Genomic DNA, 15,528 nt, shown 5'->3' on the forward strand with positions numbered 1-15,528 from the left:
AGACAAAGGTATAGCCTCCAAGGGAAAGGCGGTATTCTCAGGGGGTTTTGGGTTGATAAAGTTTCAACTTCTAGCTAGAGAAAATCTCTCGGTTACTATCAAGGTTATCTTTCTGGTAGCAGTATAACAATAGGAAAGATGAGGTTGACTGTACGAGAGGGGTCAAGAAGAGAAGAACAACGAGTTTTTTACCCATATTTGGAGAATGGTATATCTCTTGTAACCCTAAACTATAATCCTCATTGTGATAGAAGATTTCTACTTGACGTGGTCGTGGATGCACCTATGGGTAAACCACATAGTTGTGATGTAACTTTTGTGTTTGTTTTGTTTCATGGACACAGATTTTTGGTTGTGTTTTTCTATTTCACATTTAGCTAATTATGTATATGATATTGGATGGGAACTCAGTATTTGGGGTTCTCGATTATGCAATAGAGGTGTTCCTAAGCACTGAACAAGAATGACCTTAATAATCGTAAATGAAAGTGATTTTCAGGTTAAAGATGAATGCAAACAATTTAATTTGATTTTTTATATCAATCAGACACAGATGAATTTCCACTTTTTGTTGAGCCTGTGTAGGCTAGCTACTCAAAGCACTTGCTCCGCTAGGTAGCAAAGTCAAAAAGTTGAAGAGGACATGCCGGCCATTTTGGGATGCTCTATGCACAATCCGCATTGCATTAGTGCTCATCAAAAACACATTGTCACTCTAAAAGATGAAAACCATTACCGAGCAGCATAGCAACAATGCAGTTTTAGTGACCTGCTTGAGTAGCAGTTTTAGAATATGTGGTCCAAGGATTGTATATCTCCCCAAAATTAGCATTGTCATCTTTTTCACATCACGCTGGGGTATAATTGTTCCATAGCCTTCTAAAGGACTTTTATATCAATCATAAGATAATTTATATATTTCACTTTATTAGGTAAGAGATTAAAGTGCAAATGACAATAACTTTTATTCTTTTTTTCATTCGATCATTGTGTTTCTGGGAGTGCTTCCCAGGAAAAGAGCCACAACCTCATCAGCAAAGCAACTACAGACCTGTACTCTCTGGTACCAAGGGAGGCCAGAGCTAGATAACCCCTTTATGGGCTATTTAATAAATCTTTGTGGGTTTTGATCACTCCTTATGTACTCATGGCAAGTTCCAAAATAGTACAATAAAATATATCCGAACATTTTTATACATAAACACATATAACATGCATAAATAGAAATACACATTTTAGAGATTTCATTATCGATGCTAGCATTTATTCTCACAAAACTACCCACCATAAAATGTTTCTAGCTTTCAAGAGCATCAATATACTTCAAGCAACAAAATAGCCAACACAAATTCTTTTGAATTGATGATTGAAAGGTGCAGTAAGTTGGTGCATCATTGTTCAATAGACTTTCACAATGCTATGGTTAAAAAGATTTACCTCGTTACTTGTGCGAAAAACCAATCTTTCTGATAGTCGCTTGTGCCAACAGTATAGACAAGATCGTCATTTGGATACAAGTCAGTATATCTTTCCCATAACCCATACTGCCTGAACCTGTGAGAATTAGGCAGAAGGATTAACCATAAAGCCCACAATAAGCCAACTTTAATCCAACCATTGCAATTGCATAAGCAATATCTAGCACTCCACAAGTTTTTGACTCATTACTGAGATATTCTTGAGAGTTTCTTAGAATCGACATTAGAAGCTGCTTACAATAGCAAGACTATCTGACCTTTAAATTTTTGCAATATATGATTTTTAAGAGTATATATGGACTTGTCAAGTCTGTCAGAAACTCTCTAGTTGCTACAATTACTTGTAGGAGTACTGCTACAATATGCCTTGATATGTTTTGAGGAGTTTTCATTCCACACATTGATAAGAATTAACATAGTCTATGTTCAGCTAGGTAATTTATTTTATTTAGACTAGAATAAATTAGAGAGGTTTATTTATGTATTTTTCATTCCACCTCTAAGCCAACAAATGAAAGAGCTAGACCGCAAACAAGGCATGTTGTATTCGAGCTATATGATAAAACAATGTCCAAGTTAAGCAGCATAAAGTTCCTACACTAGTTAAATAGTAGATATAATGATGATCAAAAGAAAATTGGGGACCAAATATTGATATCATATTGTTTCATTATATACTAAACGATATCATATTGTTAATTTCCATTTCAGAAGGAAGTTTTGTAGTTTGGGTTACTCTGTGTTGCATTTTGACTAGGATGATTTATAAGATAAAAGAATGACTTAGGAAGAAGAAGAGATATAGTATTCGAGAAATAAGATGAGATGGTATTTTACATGGATGTAGATCAGATTCCATTTTGGAATTATAGTTTTTGTACTACACATCTAAGGGGCCACTAGACAAGATAGTTCAATTAGAGCAAATGAATATCCCTTGATATGTTTGAGTAGTTTTCATTCCAAACATTGATAAGAATTAACATAGGCTATGTTTAGTTAGGTAAATTACTTTATTTAGACTAGAATAAATTAGAGAGGATTTATGATTTTTTCATTCAATCTTTAAGCTAACAAATGAAAAGAGAGAACTGCAAGCAAGGCATGTTGTATACAAGCCATGTGCTTCTAGAATCAAAAAATATGACATCATCACCACAACTTTAGAACTAGGAAAGATAAAGCAAAGATATAATAAACCAATGTTTAAGTCAAGCAGTAGAAAGTTACTACACTAGTTAAATAGTAGAGAGTTCATCAAAAGAAAAATTGTGGTCCAAATATTGATATTATATTGTTACATTTCCATTTCAGAGGAAATTCAGCAGTTTGGGTTACTCCTCTGTGATGCATTTTGACTAGGATGATTTATAAAGTGGAAAAATGTCATAGGAGGAAGAATAGATCTAGTCTTTGATAAATAAGATGAAATGGTATTTTACAAGGATGTAGAACATATTACATTTTGGAATTATAGTTTTTGTATTGCACATCTAAGAGGCCACTAGAAAAATAGTGATTCAGCTTGAATAAATCAATAGGATAGTATCAATACAATTTAGGACACAATTAAATATATGATAAAGCGACAGGGAATTGGGTAAAATCAATTATTTGAGTCAGTTATAAATTGTATGAAGGTGTTGTTCATAAGTTACGATCAAGAGTGATGGTAGCAACGGCTATGGAAACATCACACTGTGGCAAGGTAAAACCAAGGCGGTATACACATATGATAGTATTTTACATGCTCTTTGTAAAATCTTGAATAGTTTCTTATCGACTTGTTTTATTTCTTTGAAGTTCTTTGGCTCTTTCTTTTATTTTATTTTATTTTATTTTATTTTATTATTTTATGATTCTCAAAATCTCTCTTGCTTAATATGGTACACGTTAACAGTAGCTAAGGTTCTGATATACTATCAAAACATGTTTACGAGTTTCAGGAAGAGAAAAATATTTTGAGTTGATTGCAGAAGAACCAAAGAAGCCTTACTAGTAGCTTCAATTTGTGATACATAAGAAAAGCTATTAGATAGCAAAAACAACGGTGTAATACATGAATGAGGAATAATGAAGAAACCTGTCTGGATGGTCAACATAAAGTTTGTTGACATATTTAGGATTAGGATCAGGAACATAGAATTCAGCTGCAGATCGATCAGGAATACCAATCTCCCACAAAGTTGGGCCATCTCTTGGAGGCTCAAAAACAATTTCACCCAAATCTACGTCACATCCTGAATAAAGTTTGAAGCAAAAATTAGAATATAAAACATATCAGCAGTCAACATAAACCAAGAGTTAGAAAACGTTCACTTCCCAAATGACTCTAGAGAGAGCAAAGAGATAAAAATCTTGAAGGAAAAGTAACTCATTGTCCAAAGCATTACTCATAATGCAAGCATCCACAACATACTCCTACATGTCCTCGCTAACTGAAACTAAAATACAGTTCTCACATTCCTCGTACATACAGGTCAATTTAAGCAAGTGTTTTTAAACTCGTCTCGGGCGTGGAACTTAGAGCCAGGCCTGACCGAATCACTGTGCTGAGTCAGAGTCAACTAGGCCAAGTTTGGGCCGAGCTGGTCAATGGGCCAAACAATCCCAAAAATAAAAATAAAAACCTATTATAAAAACCTCTAGGAGAAAAACCAAAATTGGTAAACAACTAATAAAAAAACAAAAGATTTGAAAAAAAAAATAAAAAAAAAGGGGTTGAAAATCAATTTCTTATTTTTATATTAGAAAATAGAAAATTCTTTAAAAATTATAAAACCATTAAAATATATAGAAAACTAATCAACGGCAATTATGTTATTTAGTCAAAGATTAAATCAATTACAAGTATATTATAGTAATTCATAAATCACTTATACATAGCCTTGAGTTTTTCCCAAACCCTAGTATCTGGGGCAAGTCCGAGTTGGACACACCAAGTTTGAAACATCTAATTTAAGCTAAGTTTTATTCATATAGAGCTATGTTTCATTGCCCGAAGGATGATCTCAAAATCTATTTTCAGGTCACCTCGCGAATTTTGAAAATCTAAAAAAAGTGTAAATCAAGCAGAACTATGAACACTTGACAGTCATGAAAATAGATTAAAAAATGCACTATTTTCGAGACTTGAAATCTTTTAATATGTTTTTTTTTTTTTTTTTAATTATATATATATAGATATCGATGTCAAGATGATCAATTAGAAGATTTTTCGGTATCTCAACAACATTTTTTGATGGACCTTTGAGGTGCACCTCATGCACACACATTAAATTGTAAAAAAAAATTGCAGCTGACTTTTTTAAGAGAATGCGACAAAAGTACAATAATAAAGAAAATATCACTTCATTTAGATATACTTTTCCAAAATATATTTGTTTATATGAATTTAAAATGAATAAACAAAGTCTTATTTTTCTTAAACAAAGTTTCAAAGTCAATCCTACAAAAGAATTATTTGATTTGAATAGAGGCCTCCAATCTTTGTAAATAGAGTCTTAAATGCCTCAGATAAAAACCTCTAAACCATATTTATCATTGGATTTCCAATCTACTTGATCCAAAGATGTTAAAATTATCATCCAAGGACTAAATGGAAATTGCAAATCTTGGACTTACGAGATGTCGAGTATTCTGTTTATAAAACGCATGGCATGGATTGGATAGAGGACATGGAAATAGCCCCCAATGCTTTTTTTTTCAAGATCTCCTGGCTTACATTTCCACTTTTTTTTGTTGGATTTGATCCACATTTAAGGACTCCTCCTAGACGGATATAAATTGTCTGGATGTGAACCATGACCCAATTAGTTTGATGGCCAATAGGGCCCGTACAGGGTTTGCTGCCCTCTGGCACTGAGAGGCAGTTTGTTCCAATTGACTCGCCGGAATTTGATTGAATTTGGCGAGTTTTAGAGCATTGGTAAGAACATTTTGTAGCAGAATTTTTCCATGTTAACCATGATTCATGCTAAAGGTGCACTCACCTGAAGATATGGTAATCTTTCCATCATATTTGTAGTCTCCAATGAAACCATACACCCATGCATACAGATTGTAATCTCCAACCCGAACACTACTAATGGTGAAATAACCATCATAATCAGTTCTGGTCCAGAATTGATATCCCTGAAAATAAAGTATAAGACACAATGTTAAATACTCTGCATGCACCCATAATTCGCAGCCATAGCCCCTGATCCTCTTGTTTACAGCAGACCGCATCCTATGTGTGTGCACAAATAAATAATCCATATATATATATGGAAACATTTACCTTATCTACACGAGGCTTATGAAAAATGATATGGTGTGCAGCCTCATATAGATAAGCTAAATGCGCAACGGCCCAGTTTGAATCTGGGCTGATCGGACGATCACGGATGTCCGGTAGTATCAAGTAATATTTGAATTTTAATTTTTTTTCTACAAATCCAAATAACTTGAAATTTTAGTCGCCTATTATTTAAAAATAGGAGAATGTATTCAAAATGTTAAACAAATATTTGACCAAAATACCCCCATAAAGTTTAGGAGGTATTTTGATCAATTTTTTTCATGTAAAATATTTTTTTTAATATTTTTCGTAGATTCTCTTATTTTTGAAGAACACATACCAAAAATTTCAAGTGATTTGGACATGTAGTAAAATAATTAAAATTCAAACACTACCAGACATCCGTGATGGCCAGATCGGCCCAGATTCAATCTGGGCCGTTGGCGCATTTACCTTATCTACATGAGGTTGCGCACCATATCAGTTTCATATATATATATATATATATATAGAAAAGATCTGTGCTAAATCTAATGGTGATCCTTTGGGGTCCTTCACACATGGGTGTGGGAGGGTGTCATAGGACCATTACTCATATATATATATATATATATATATATATATATATATATGCGAAAAGATTATCTCAGCCCAATGGCATACTGCTATAGTAAACACCAACAGTCCAGATTGAATCTGAGCCGATCTGACGATCCTAGATGTCTGGTAGTATTTGAATTTTAGTATTTTTCTATAAATCTAAATATTTTGAAATTTATAGCGCAGCGTGTGTACATAAAAATTAGGTGAATCTTCGAAAAATATAAGAAAAATATTTTACATGAAAACATTGATCAAAATACCCCTGCAAAATTTCGAAGGTATTTTGGTCATTTTGTTTCGCAGATTATTTTTTTATATTTTTATTTGATGCACCTTGATAAGAAAAACATACACGTAAAATTTCAAGTGATTTGGATCTATATAAAAAAATTTAAAATTCAAACATGAAAAGAGGTCGTGACCGTCAGATCGGCCTAGATTCAATCTGAGCCATTGGCGTTTACTGTAGCAGTTAGCTAGTGGGCATACTGAATCTACTCCCTATATATATATATATCTATGGAAAAGTTTATACAGAGCCGAGGCCCTAAACAATCAAATTTGACCCTACGTCAAAAATTTCCCTAGAAGAGGTTGTTTTGATGCCCAAATATCTTCAAATTGATCATCTTGACATCAAAATGCATGGACATGAGAAAATAATGGATTGCAAGTTTTGAAAATAGTGTATTTTGTAACGCATTTTTGGACTGTCAATTTTCAAGAATTTCAAGTTTTCATAGATATGTCGATCTACAATATTTTTGAAACTTCAAAATTTATAAATAAATATAAAAGTATACGTTAAGGCTATACAAAGATTCGAATATTTGAAACCACATTTCTATGCACTATTTGAAGGTAGGCTCTAATTTGATTGTTTAGAGCCTAGGCTCTATACAAACCGCACCCATATATATATATGGAAAAAGTCCCTGTACGCCTATGTGCGTACCCTACAGTAAACGCCCAACAGCCCAGATCGAATCTAGATCGATCTGACGGTCATAGTTTTCAGAGAGTGTTTGAATTTTAATTTTTTTTTACAAATCTAAATAACTTGAAATTTTAGGTGTGTATTCTTCTCATCAAGATGCACTTAAAAAAAATAATTCACAAAATTTAAAATTAACCAAAATACCCCCAAAGCATTTTAAGGGTATTTTGGTCAATTTATTTCATGTAAAATATTTTTTTGATATTTTTCGTAGATTTATCTATATTTGAAAAACACACATCTAAAATTGCAAGTAATTTAAATTTATAAAAAAAGATTTAAAATTACAATATTACCAGACATCCATGATGATCAGATCGGCCCAAATTCGATCTGGGTCATTGGGCTTTTACTATAGAAGTACACAAACAGGGATATTGTAGCATCTTCTATATATAGGGAAACGATCATGTCAGCCCATGGGCTGATACCTATAGTGTCAGCCAATGGCCAAGATTCAATATGGGCCTATTCTAATGGTTACGAATTCATTTTAAATTTGAATTTTTTTATACAAATCCAAATCACTTGAATTTTTAAGCGTCTATTCTTCAAAAATAGTAGAATATAATAAAAATATAAAGCAAATAATTTGTAAAATATAAATTCACCAAAATACCCTCAAAACGTTTCGGGGTATTTTAATCAATTTATATTTTATGAATTTTATTTTTATTAGGTGCGTCTTGATGAGAAAAATGAACGCCTAAAATTTCAAATAATTTTGATTTGTAAAAAAAATGAAAATTCAAACACAAAATGAAGTTGTAATCGTCAGATTTGCTCAAATTGAATTTGGGCTGTTGGCTGACACTATGGCTGTCAGCTCGTGGGCTGACGGGATCCATTCCCATATATATATATATATATATATATATATATATATGAAAAAGTCTTCCGAATGCCTTTAGGCGAAAATGAACAGTGATTTCGCCTACCCTCATCACCGTCCAAAGTTCATTGCATAGTCACGATTGTCTTTTCATTTTTCATTGTTTCTCTACAGATCGAAATAATCTGAAATTTGGAACCCGTACACATCTTAGTGAGGCGCACTTAATAAAAATGTAACACTACCCGACAATCTTGTATTTTAGTCAATTTATTTGACCAAAAGACCCCTGAAACCTTTTGGGGTTATTTTAAGTGTGTGTTCTTAAAAAATAGGCGAATCTATGAAAAATATCAAAAAAATATTTTACATGAAGTGAATTGATAAAAATACCCCGAAAAATTTTGGGGGTATTTTAGTCAATTTATGTTTCATGAATTATTTCTTTTATATTTTTATTAAGTGAGCCTTGATGAGAAGAGTACATTCTTAAAATTTTAAGTGATTTAGACTTGTAAAAAAAATTTAAAATTCAAACATTACTGGATATTCGTGATCGTCAGATCGACCCAAATTCAATCTGAGCCATTGGCGTTTCCTGTAGAGGTCAGCGAGTAGGCATACGGTATCCACTCTCATATATATATATATATATATATATATGGGTGTCACTGTTGTACACCCGTACTTGAATGACGGAGATTGAATCTGGGCTATTCAGTGGCCGATCTGACGCGCACGGATGTCTGATGGTGTTTGAATTTTAATTGTTTTTATGCAAATCCAAATCATTTAAAATTTTTGGTTTGTGTTCTTCTCATCAAAGCGCACCTAATAAAATTCTAAAAAAAAATAAGTTGCTAAAAAACAATAGACCAAAATACGACCCGAAATGTTTTAGGGGTATTTTGATCAATTTATTTCATGTAATTTTTTTTTGATGTTTTTCATAGATTCATCTATTTTTAAAAGAACACGTGCCTAAAATTTCAAGTAATTTAGATTTGAAAAAAAAAAAAAAAAATTCAAACACTACCAGACATCCTTGATCGTTAGATCAGCCCATATTCATTCTGAGCCATGGCTCAATGGACCAGATTGCATTTGGATTGACCCAATGGTAACGATTTTATTTCATTTTTGAATTTTAATTTTTTTTACAAATCTAAATCACATAAAAGGTTAAGTGCTTATTTTTTAAAACTGCGATGATCTAATAAAAATATTAGAAAAAATAATTCTCAAAAATTAAATTCACCAAAATACCTCTAATATGTTTCAAGTGTAGTTTAGTCAATTTAGCTTTTGTGAATTATTTTTTAATATTTTATTAGGTACGCTTTGTTGAAAATAATAAATGCCTAAAATTTCATATGATTGATGTAAAATAATAATATTAAAGTTGTATTAGAAAATAAAGTCGTGACCATCAGATCAACCTAGAATCTACTTAAGCCGTTGGATTAACACTGTAGCTATAAGCTAGGGGGCTAACCTCATATTCTTCCCAACAAAACACACACACAAATAAATAAATAAATAAATATATATATATATATATATATATATATATATATATATATAAGATGAATATTGAACTCATATGTTCATATGAACTAGTGGATTAATCTCATCTTTTTCTATATATATATATATATATATATATATATATATATATATAAATAGAGTGAGAGAGAGAGGAAGGAACCTTGCATTCTCTTTGCCATGAGCCAATATCTCCAGGCAAAGCCAGCCCAACGTAAGTAGAATCCGCAATCAAATCATCATTGCTGAGAAATCTGAGCATTAAAGGACCGAAACAGTATTTTATTTGAAAAATAGTGTCAAAGAAGATAATTATACTTGTTTCCTAAACAAATCAACCCCAACTCCGTATTTCTTAATAACTATTGAAAAGCTAAAAATATTGAATTCTTAGTCAAAAAAAAGAAATACTAAGTAAAGCCATTTGCTTATCTAAAACCATAGATCGAATTATGTAGGAAACCCAAGCACTATAGTTCTCACTAAGTAAATCCGCATGCATATCCAAAGCAAGAACTCAACCAATAAGAATACCCCCCAATTGCTGCAGAAGGAGAATTCGAAAATTAAAAAGAGTTATTATCTTTTTTATTTATTTTTAAAGAATAAGAAATGCGCTAGGGTAAGTTAAGAGGGATGATTTATTTTCGTGAGTGCGTTTCAGTGTGGCTGTGAGTTGTCACTTAAGAGTGCCTATCTTTTGGTTTAAAAAATAACTTATCTTTTAATATACGTAGAAATTTTTTTTATTATATTTTCAAAAAGCTAAGACAACTTGAGATATAGTGAGATAAATAGAGATAGAGATTTATGTGGGACTGAGAGAGAAAGTGAGTACAGATAGTTTATTTTTCGTGAGTTATTTTATTAATTTATTTATTTTATTTTAAATGTATTTCAAGGGGAAGATGTCTCTTATTGTAAAGCAGATGTTAAAATTGAATAAAGTTGATCTTGTAAAAAGATCTTTTTAAGATGACTTTCTTTGCATACTCTCTAAAAGAGGGTATATTCTCTCACTCTTTATTATTATTTTTATTTAATTATTAAATCCCTCCATTCTGCCTGCATATCAATCGCACAAATACCGACAATGCTGAATTAACATAACACAACTCTAAAGCTCCAGAGAAATTTTAGCATGGAACTGATAAACAATAAATTCTCAATCGGATGATTAATCGACTTGCCTGTCTCTAACGAGTAATCGACCACTAACTGAACTTCTCTCTTCCTTAGTGGGGTAGTCCGCTGAAGCTAGAAAACTATAAGGCCAGCTCTGAACTTCAGTCATCATCTACAAAAAGAGAAGATGCTTCATTTCATTGATTTCCTTAATCAAAGTATCCATTAAAACTCTTTATAGAGAGAAAACCTGTTCTTTTGCATCTTCCCAGAGTACACTGCAATCTTGCCCTGTTAAAGCTGAATTAAGATATATGAATACAGGTCCAAAAACCTTTTTCCATGGTTCCTCGTTTTGAAACTTGGGCACAAGATTGTCCCCAGCGTAGTGAGCACTCTGAAACATCTGATAAATTTGGCAAAACCAACAAATCAAAGAAATCAAAATAGTTAGTAAAATAGCAGTGAGAGAAAGGTAGAAGATGAAATCATTGAATGAATGTGAACTATGGAGATGGGTTAGGTGAATTGGAGGAAGAGTTGCCATTATAAGGTAAAAAAAGAAAAAAGGCCCCTCCTCAAGATGCATAGGCATCACCGTTTGCACCATTTTTATTTAGATGGCATTGTTTCTAAGATATGTTTTTTTTTTTTTTTTGGATACTATATTAAAAAATATGTACTAAATTTATACTATCCAACTAAATGGATGGGGCCATCTTATTTATGTAATAAGATTATATTGTAATCTCCATGCAGTAATGTTTAAAAAATTAACTCCAATAACATATAAAATTTTAAAAAATTAATTTGTTGAGCTCTCGAATGTCTTAGATATGATTTGCATCATACTCCCCAGGTTGGAAAAGAACTCACCTTCAAGTTTTTACTATTGCATCATCACCATCGTCCATTAGCTAATGATGAAGACACACATCTCCATGCAATTGTTCTTTGTGAGGCACAATTCTTTGTGAGGCACAATGTTGAACACTCGGGATGCTTCTCCGATGGTTTTCCATTTGGTATATATGGTGGGTTAGATGTTGTTGACTAAGAGTTCAAAGTCATATGCCTTCGTTGAAGAAGAAGTATTATTGCTTCCAACCGAAAAAGTTTGATTCTTGATCGAAGAAGATTTCTCCCAAGTCCAATCTCTCTCCATTCTCTTTTTAAGTGGAAATGAATAGCCAGCGAAGATAGAGTGTACGAAATGCAAGCTTAGTAATAATAGAAGTAGAGAAGAGGAAGTAGTTAAGATTGAGCCAATAAATACTAAAAGGAGTGGACTTTTGATATCTTGGGTCCATAATCAAAGAAAATGGGGAGATTGAGGAAGATGTCACATATAGAATTAGCGCTAGGTGAGCGAAGTGGAGATGTACAACTTGAGTTTTATGTATTCACTATGTACCAATGAAATTGTATAAGCCAACTGTGAGGCCAGCTTTGCCTATGAGGCAGAATGTTGGGAGGTCAAGAGACAACATACTCATAGGATGCTGAGGTGGATGAGTTGCAAGACAAGAGGGATAGAATTCGAAATTAATACATTCGAGAGAACTTTGATGTAGCTCCAATAAGCGACGAGATGAGAAAAAATAAGCTTAAGTGGACTGGCCATGTCCAACACAAAAATAGTACAACTCCGGTTAGGAGGTGCGAGTTAATTAAGTAGAAGGCCTGAAAGGGCAAGGAGTAGACCTAAAAAGACATGGTTGGAAGTAGTGAGAAAAAATATAGGGACTTATGGCCACACTGTGGGTATGACCCTTGATAGAATAAAATAGAGCACTAGGATTAGTGTAGCCAACTCGAAATAGTTAGAAAAACGATTTGATGATAATGGTAATCATGATGGTGATGATGATGTTAAATAACCAGCTAGGCTACAGTCACCAAAGATTTACCCTACGGATAAGTAAGCACTAGTCCTAAAATTCAACATACAATCTAGTGCACATTGCTCCCAATAGGTCCATACTATGTGATGGAAGTATTTGGGAATGATACTTGCAATGGATGGCATGATTGCTAACGAATTGTTGCAAGTATGGACGAGCTTGTCGAATGCTGAGCATGGATGTTAAACCTTGGCTTTAGGTCACTTGCCGTCGCTAGTTTTATGGCCAGGCTCAAGAACTTAGAGGATGATTTGATATCATTATCGAGGTCTACTAAATTGCTCACTTTGGATGTGAGGAAGAAATAAGTGATTCATACATCACACAAATCATTGGCAAATTCTAATTGTGAATTCCAACAATAAAGACCCCATCTATATAGGCCATATCACAAGCACTAACATCTTTGGCTTTCATATAACCATAAGCCGTATTGAGCTTATTACAAGTCCCAACAAGATTTAGACATGGATAAGCAAGAAGCTCGTAGACTCTTAATGCTCGAAGCTACAAGCTTCTGGACCAAACTAAGAGCAACTCCTTTTCTGCCATCAAAGGCATAAGCCAACAACAGGAGATCAAATCGATGTGGTTGAAGGTGAAGCCATTGTTGTGGGACTCCGTGAAACTCCTCTTATTAGATAATTCCAATTGATGCCACTTTGGCTAAATAGAATTTAAAAAGAAGACCAGGCATTCCAAAATAAAATATATTAAAATATATGCATCTAGACCCAACTTAATAGTTAGCCCATAGACTTGAGCAACCAAGACTGAATATCTTGAGTTTAACCATGCACACATGCTAATAGCAATAGGAAGAACAAAGCTACTTGAGCTAGAACCATAGCAAATAATAATCAAAAAGATTATTAAGTCACTTCCAAACATACCTCCTTTGAGAAGTCAACTCAAAACAACCTTACAAAAATATTCACTATTTGTAATTCATGGAATCAAACATCAAGTTTGTAGTTTATGGTTTTGGTGTATTCCTCAAGATGTATTCCTACTAAATAGGTTCCCCACAAAAATTGCAAAAGAGCTAACAAAAGCAAAAAATTCAAGATATTCTTAATAATAAAAATGAACACCTAACCCTCAATAATTAATAAAATTTCATTGTAACCCTCATCCAATAATTCCAAAAAATTATCCCAATGAAAGATAAGATGATCAATGATAAAATATAAAAAGCTCTTGATCATCTTTGGATGTGATCTGCATTATCATTTGATTATTGGTTTGCACGTGTTTAGAGAGATTTGAGATGTGAGTTTATAATGCTATGGCTTCACCAAATGTTTTCCGTGTGCATTTTGGATATCTAGTGGACTACCTAGGCGATTAATGTAGTTTTGTCGTCAGAACATCACTGTCGCATTTCCGGTTTTGAAAACATGAATTTCAGGCCTTAAAAGTAGTTTACTTTAAAAACATTATTTGAATTGTCCAACTTTTAGTGTTTACAATCCATTTAATCTACACCATTTTTGGATCTTTGATCTTCATAATTAGAGGACAAAATAGATTTTAGTAACAACATAAAGGTTTCCAGCACTGAAACTATATTTATCTGTACAGTTTGGATTGGAGCTTTACTTCTTGCAACATACATGAACTTATATTAGGACGCGGTTAGCGTGTGAAAGTCCTCATGGTAACTACCCATCACCACCGTCCGACACCAAATTCCACCTGTCTCCAAGTTGGATGGTAGCGAAGGGTGATTGCCATTCGGGCTGCTCGCATATAAATTTTTTCAGTTATATTATATACAATTCTATTATTCAAAATATTGGTTGTATGGGCATGTCGAAAAGTAATGGACTTTTAGCTTTATGTTTTGGGCAAGCTTTTTCTGTTACCCTTAAAACATAAAACTTATATACTTTTCCTGATCCAACCGTTTGTTTTGAATGGAGGGCTAAGATTGCCTCAATTATAATGTCATGTTTCTACACTATTTTATTTTTAATTTTTTTTCTATAAACTATTTTAACACCAAATTTTGGAAGTCCAATCCTCTATTAAACTCGCACTAACAAAAAATATAAAAGAAATATTTTCAATAAAATAAAATGACCAAAATAATCCTGAAATATTCCAAGTGTATTTTGATCATTATATTTTATCGAAAAATTATTTTTAATATTTTTTATAGGTGCGCCCTAATGAGAAGATGACACATACTAAATTTCATATTCATACAATTTTTATAAAAAAAAACTAAAAATAAAATATTTTGAGAAGTCGGATCTAAAATCAAACGGTGAGTGGCTCTCTTGATCAAAATTGAACGGCTGGATGATAAGGTAAGCATAGATCTTCTATGCTGTAGAGAAAGTATAGAAACCTTTTCGATGTACTAGGCACTCTGATACCTACCAAGTGACGACGAATTTGTCAGTATCGATGTAACGCTTATCTAAATAACTAACATGATTTCTTAGCTTGACTATTCACTCTCATCGAGGATGTAAGAGAAACAAATGAAAAGCAAAACACAAATGATGTATAAATACAATAATAATTTCACAAATAAAAGGTGAAGATGTAGAACAAAATATCCTAGCATTGATGATGTATGTAATCTCCATAGAGGCTAAGGAAAACGAACACAAAAATTTCAAGTAATTCACAAATAAAAGCTGAAGATGTAAAACAAAATATCCTAGCATTGATGATGTATGTAATCTCCAAAGAGGCTAAGGAAAAAGAACATAAAAATTTCATTTACTTGTAAATAACACCATATACAT

The 15,528-nt window shown here is 32.7% G+C and overlaps 1 protein-coding gene across 11 annotated transcripts in view; it reads right to left on the reverse strand.

Annotated features, from left to right (window-relative positions):
* The window catches only part of LOC18446393 (uncharacterized), a 53,804-nt gene that overhangs the window by 15,835 nt on the left and 22,441 nt on the right, over positions 1-15,528 (reverse strand). For 9 of the 11 annotated variants that reach the window (XM_088855238.1, XM_088855241.1, XM_088855239.1 and 6 more), the window contains 6 exons: positions 11,113-11,268; positions 10,928-11,034; positions 9,901-9,991; positions 5,471-5,612; positions 3,562-3,718; positions 1,438-1,554 (listed from right to left, as the gene is read on the reverse strand). In XM_088855238.1, the coding sequence (XP_088711364.1) occupies positions 1,438-1,554; positions 3,562-3,718; positions 5,471-5,612; positions 9,901-9,991; positions 10,928-11,034; positions 11,113-11,268 (770 nt within the window). Of the gene's footprint in view, positions 1-1,433; positions 1,555-3,561; positions 3,719-5,470; positions 5,613-9,900; positions 9,992-10,927; positions 11,035-11,112; positions 11,269-13,115; positions 13,433-15,528 lie in introns of those variants that run through there. The other 2 variants (XM_088855245.1, XM_088855246.1) reach the window with 2 other exon arrangements.

This window comes from Amborella trichopoda, chromosome 13 (genome assembly GCF_054954075.1).
Source record: "Amborella trichopoda isolate Santa Cruz 75 chromosome 13, AtrichopodaSantaCruz75HAP2 v2.0, whole genome shotgun sequence".
Taxonomy (NCBI): Eukaryota; Viridiplantae; Streptophyta; class Magnoliopsida; order Amborellales; family Amborellaceae; genus Amborella; species Amborella trichopoda.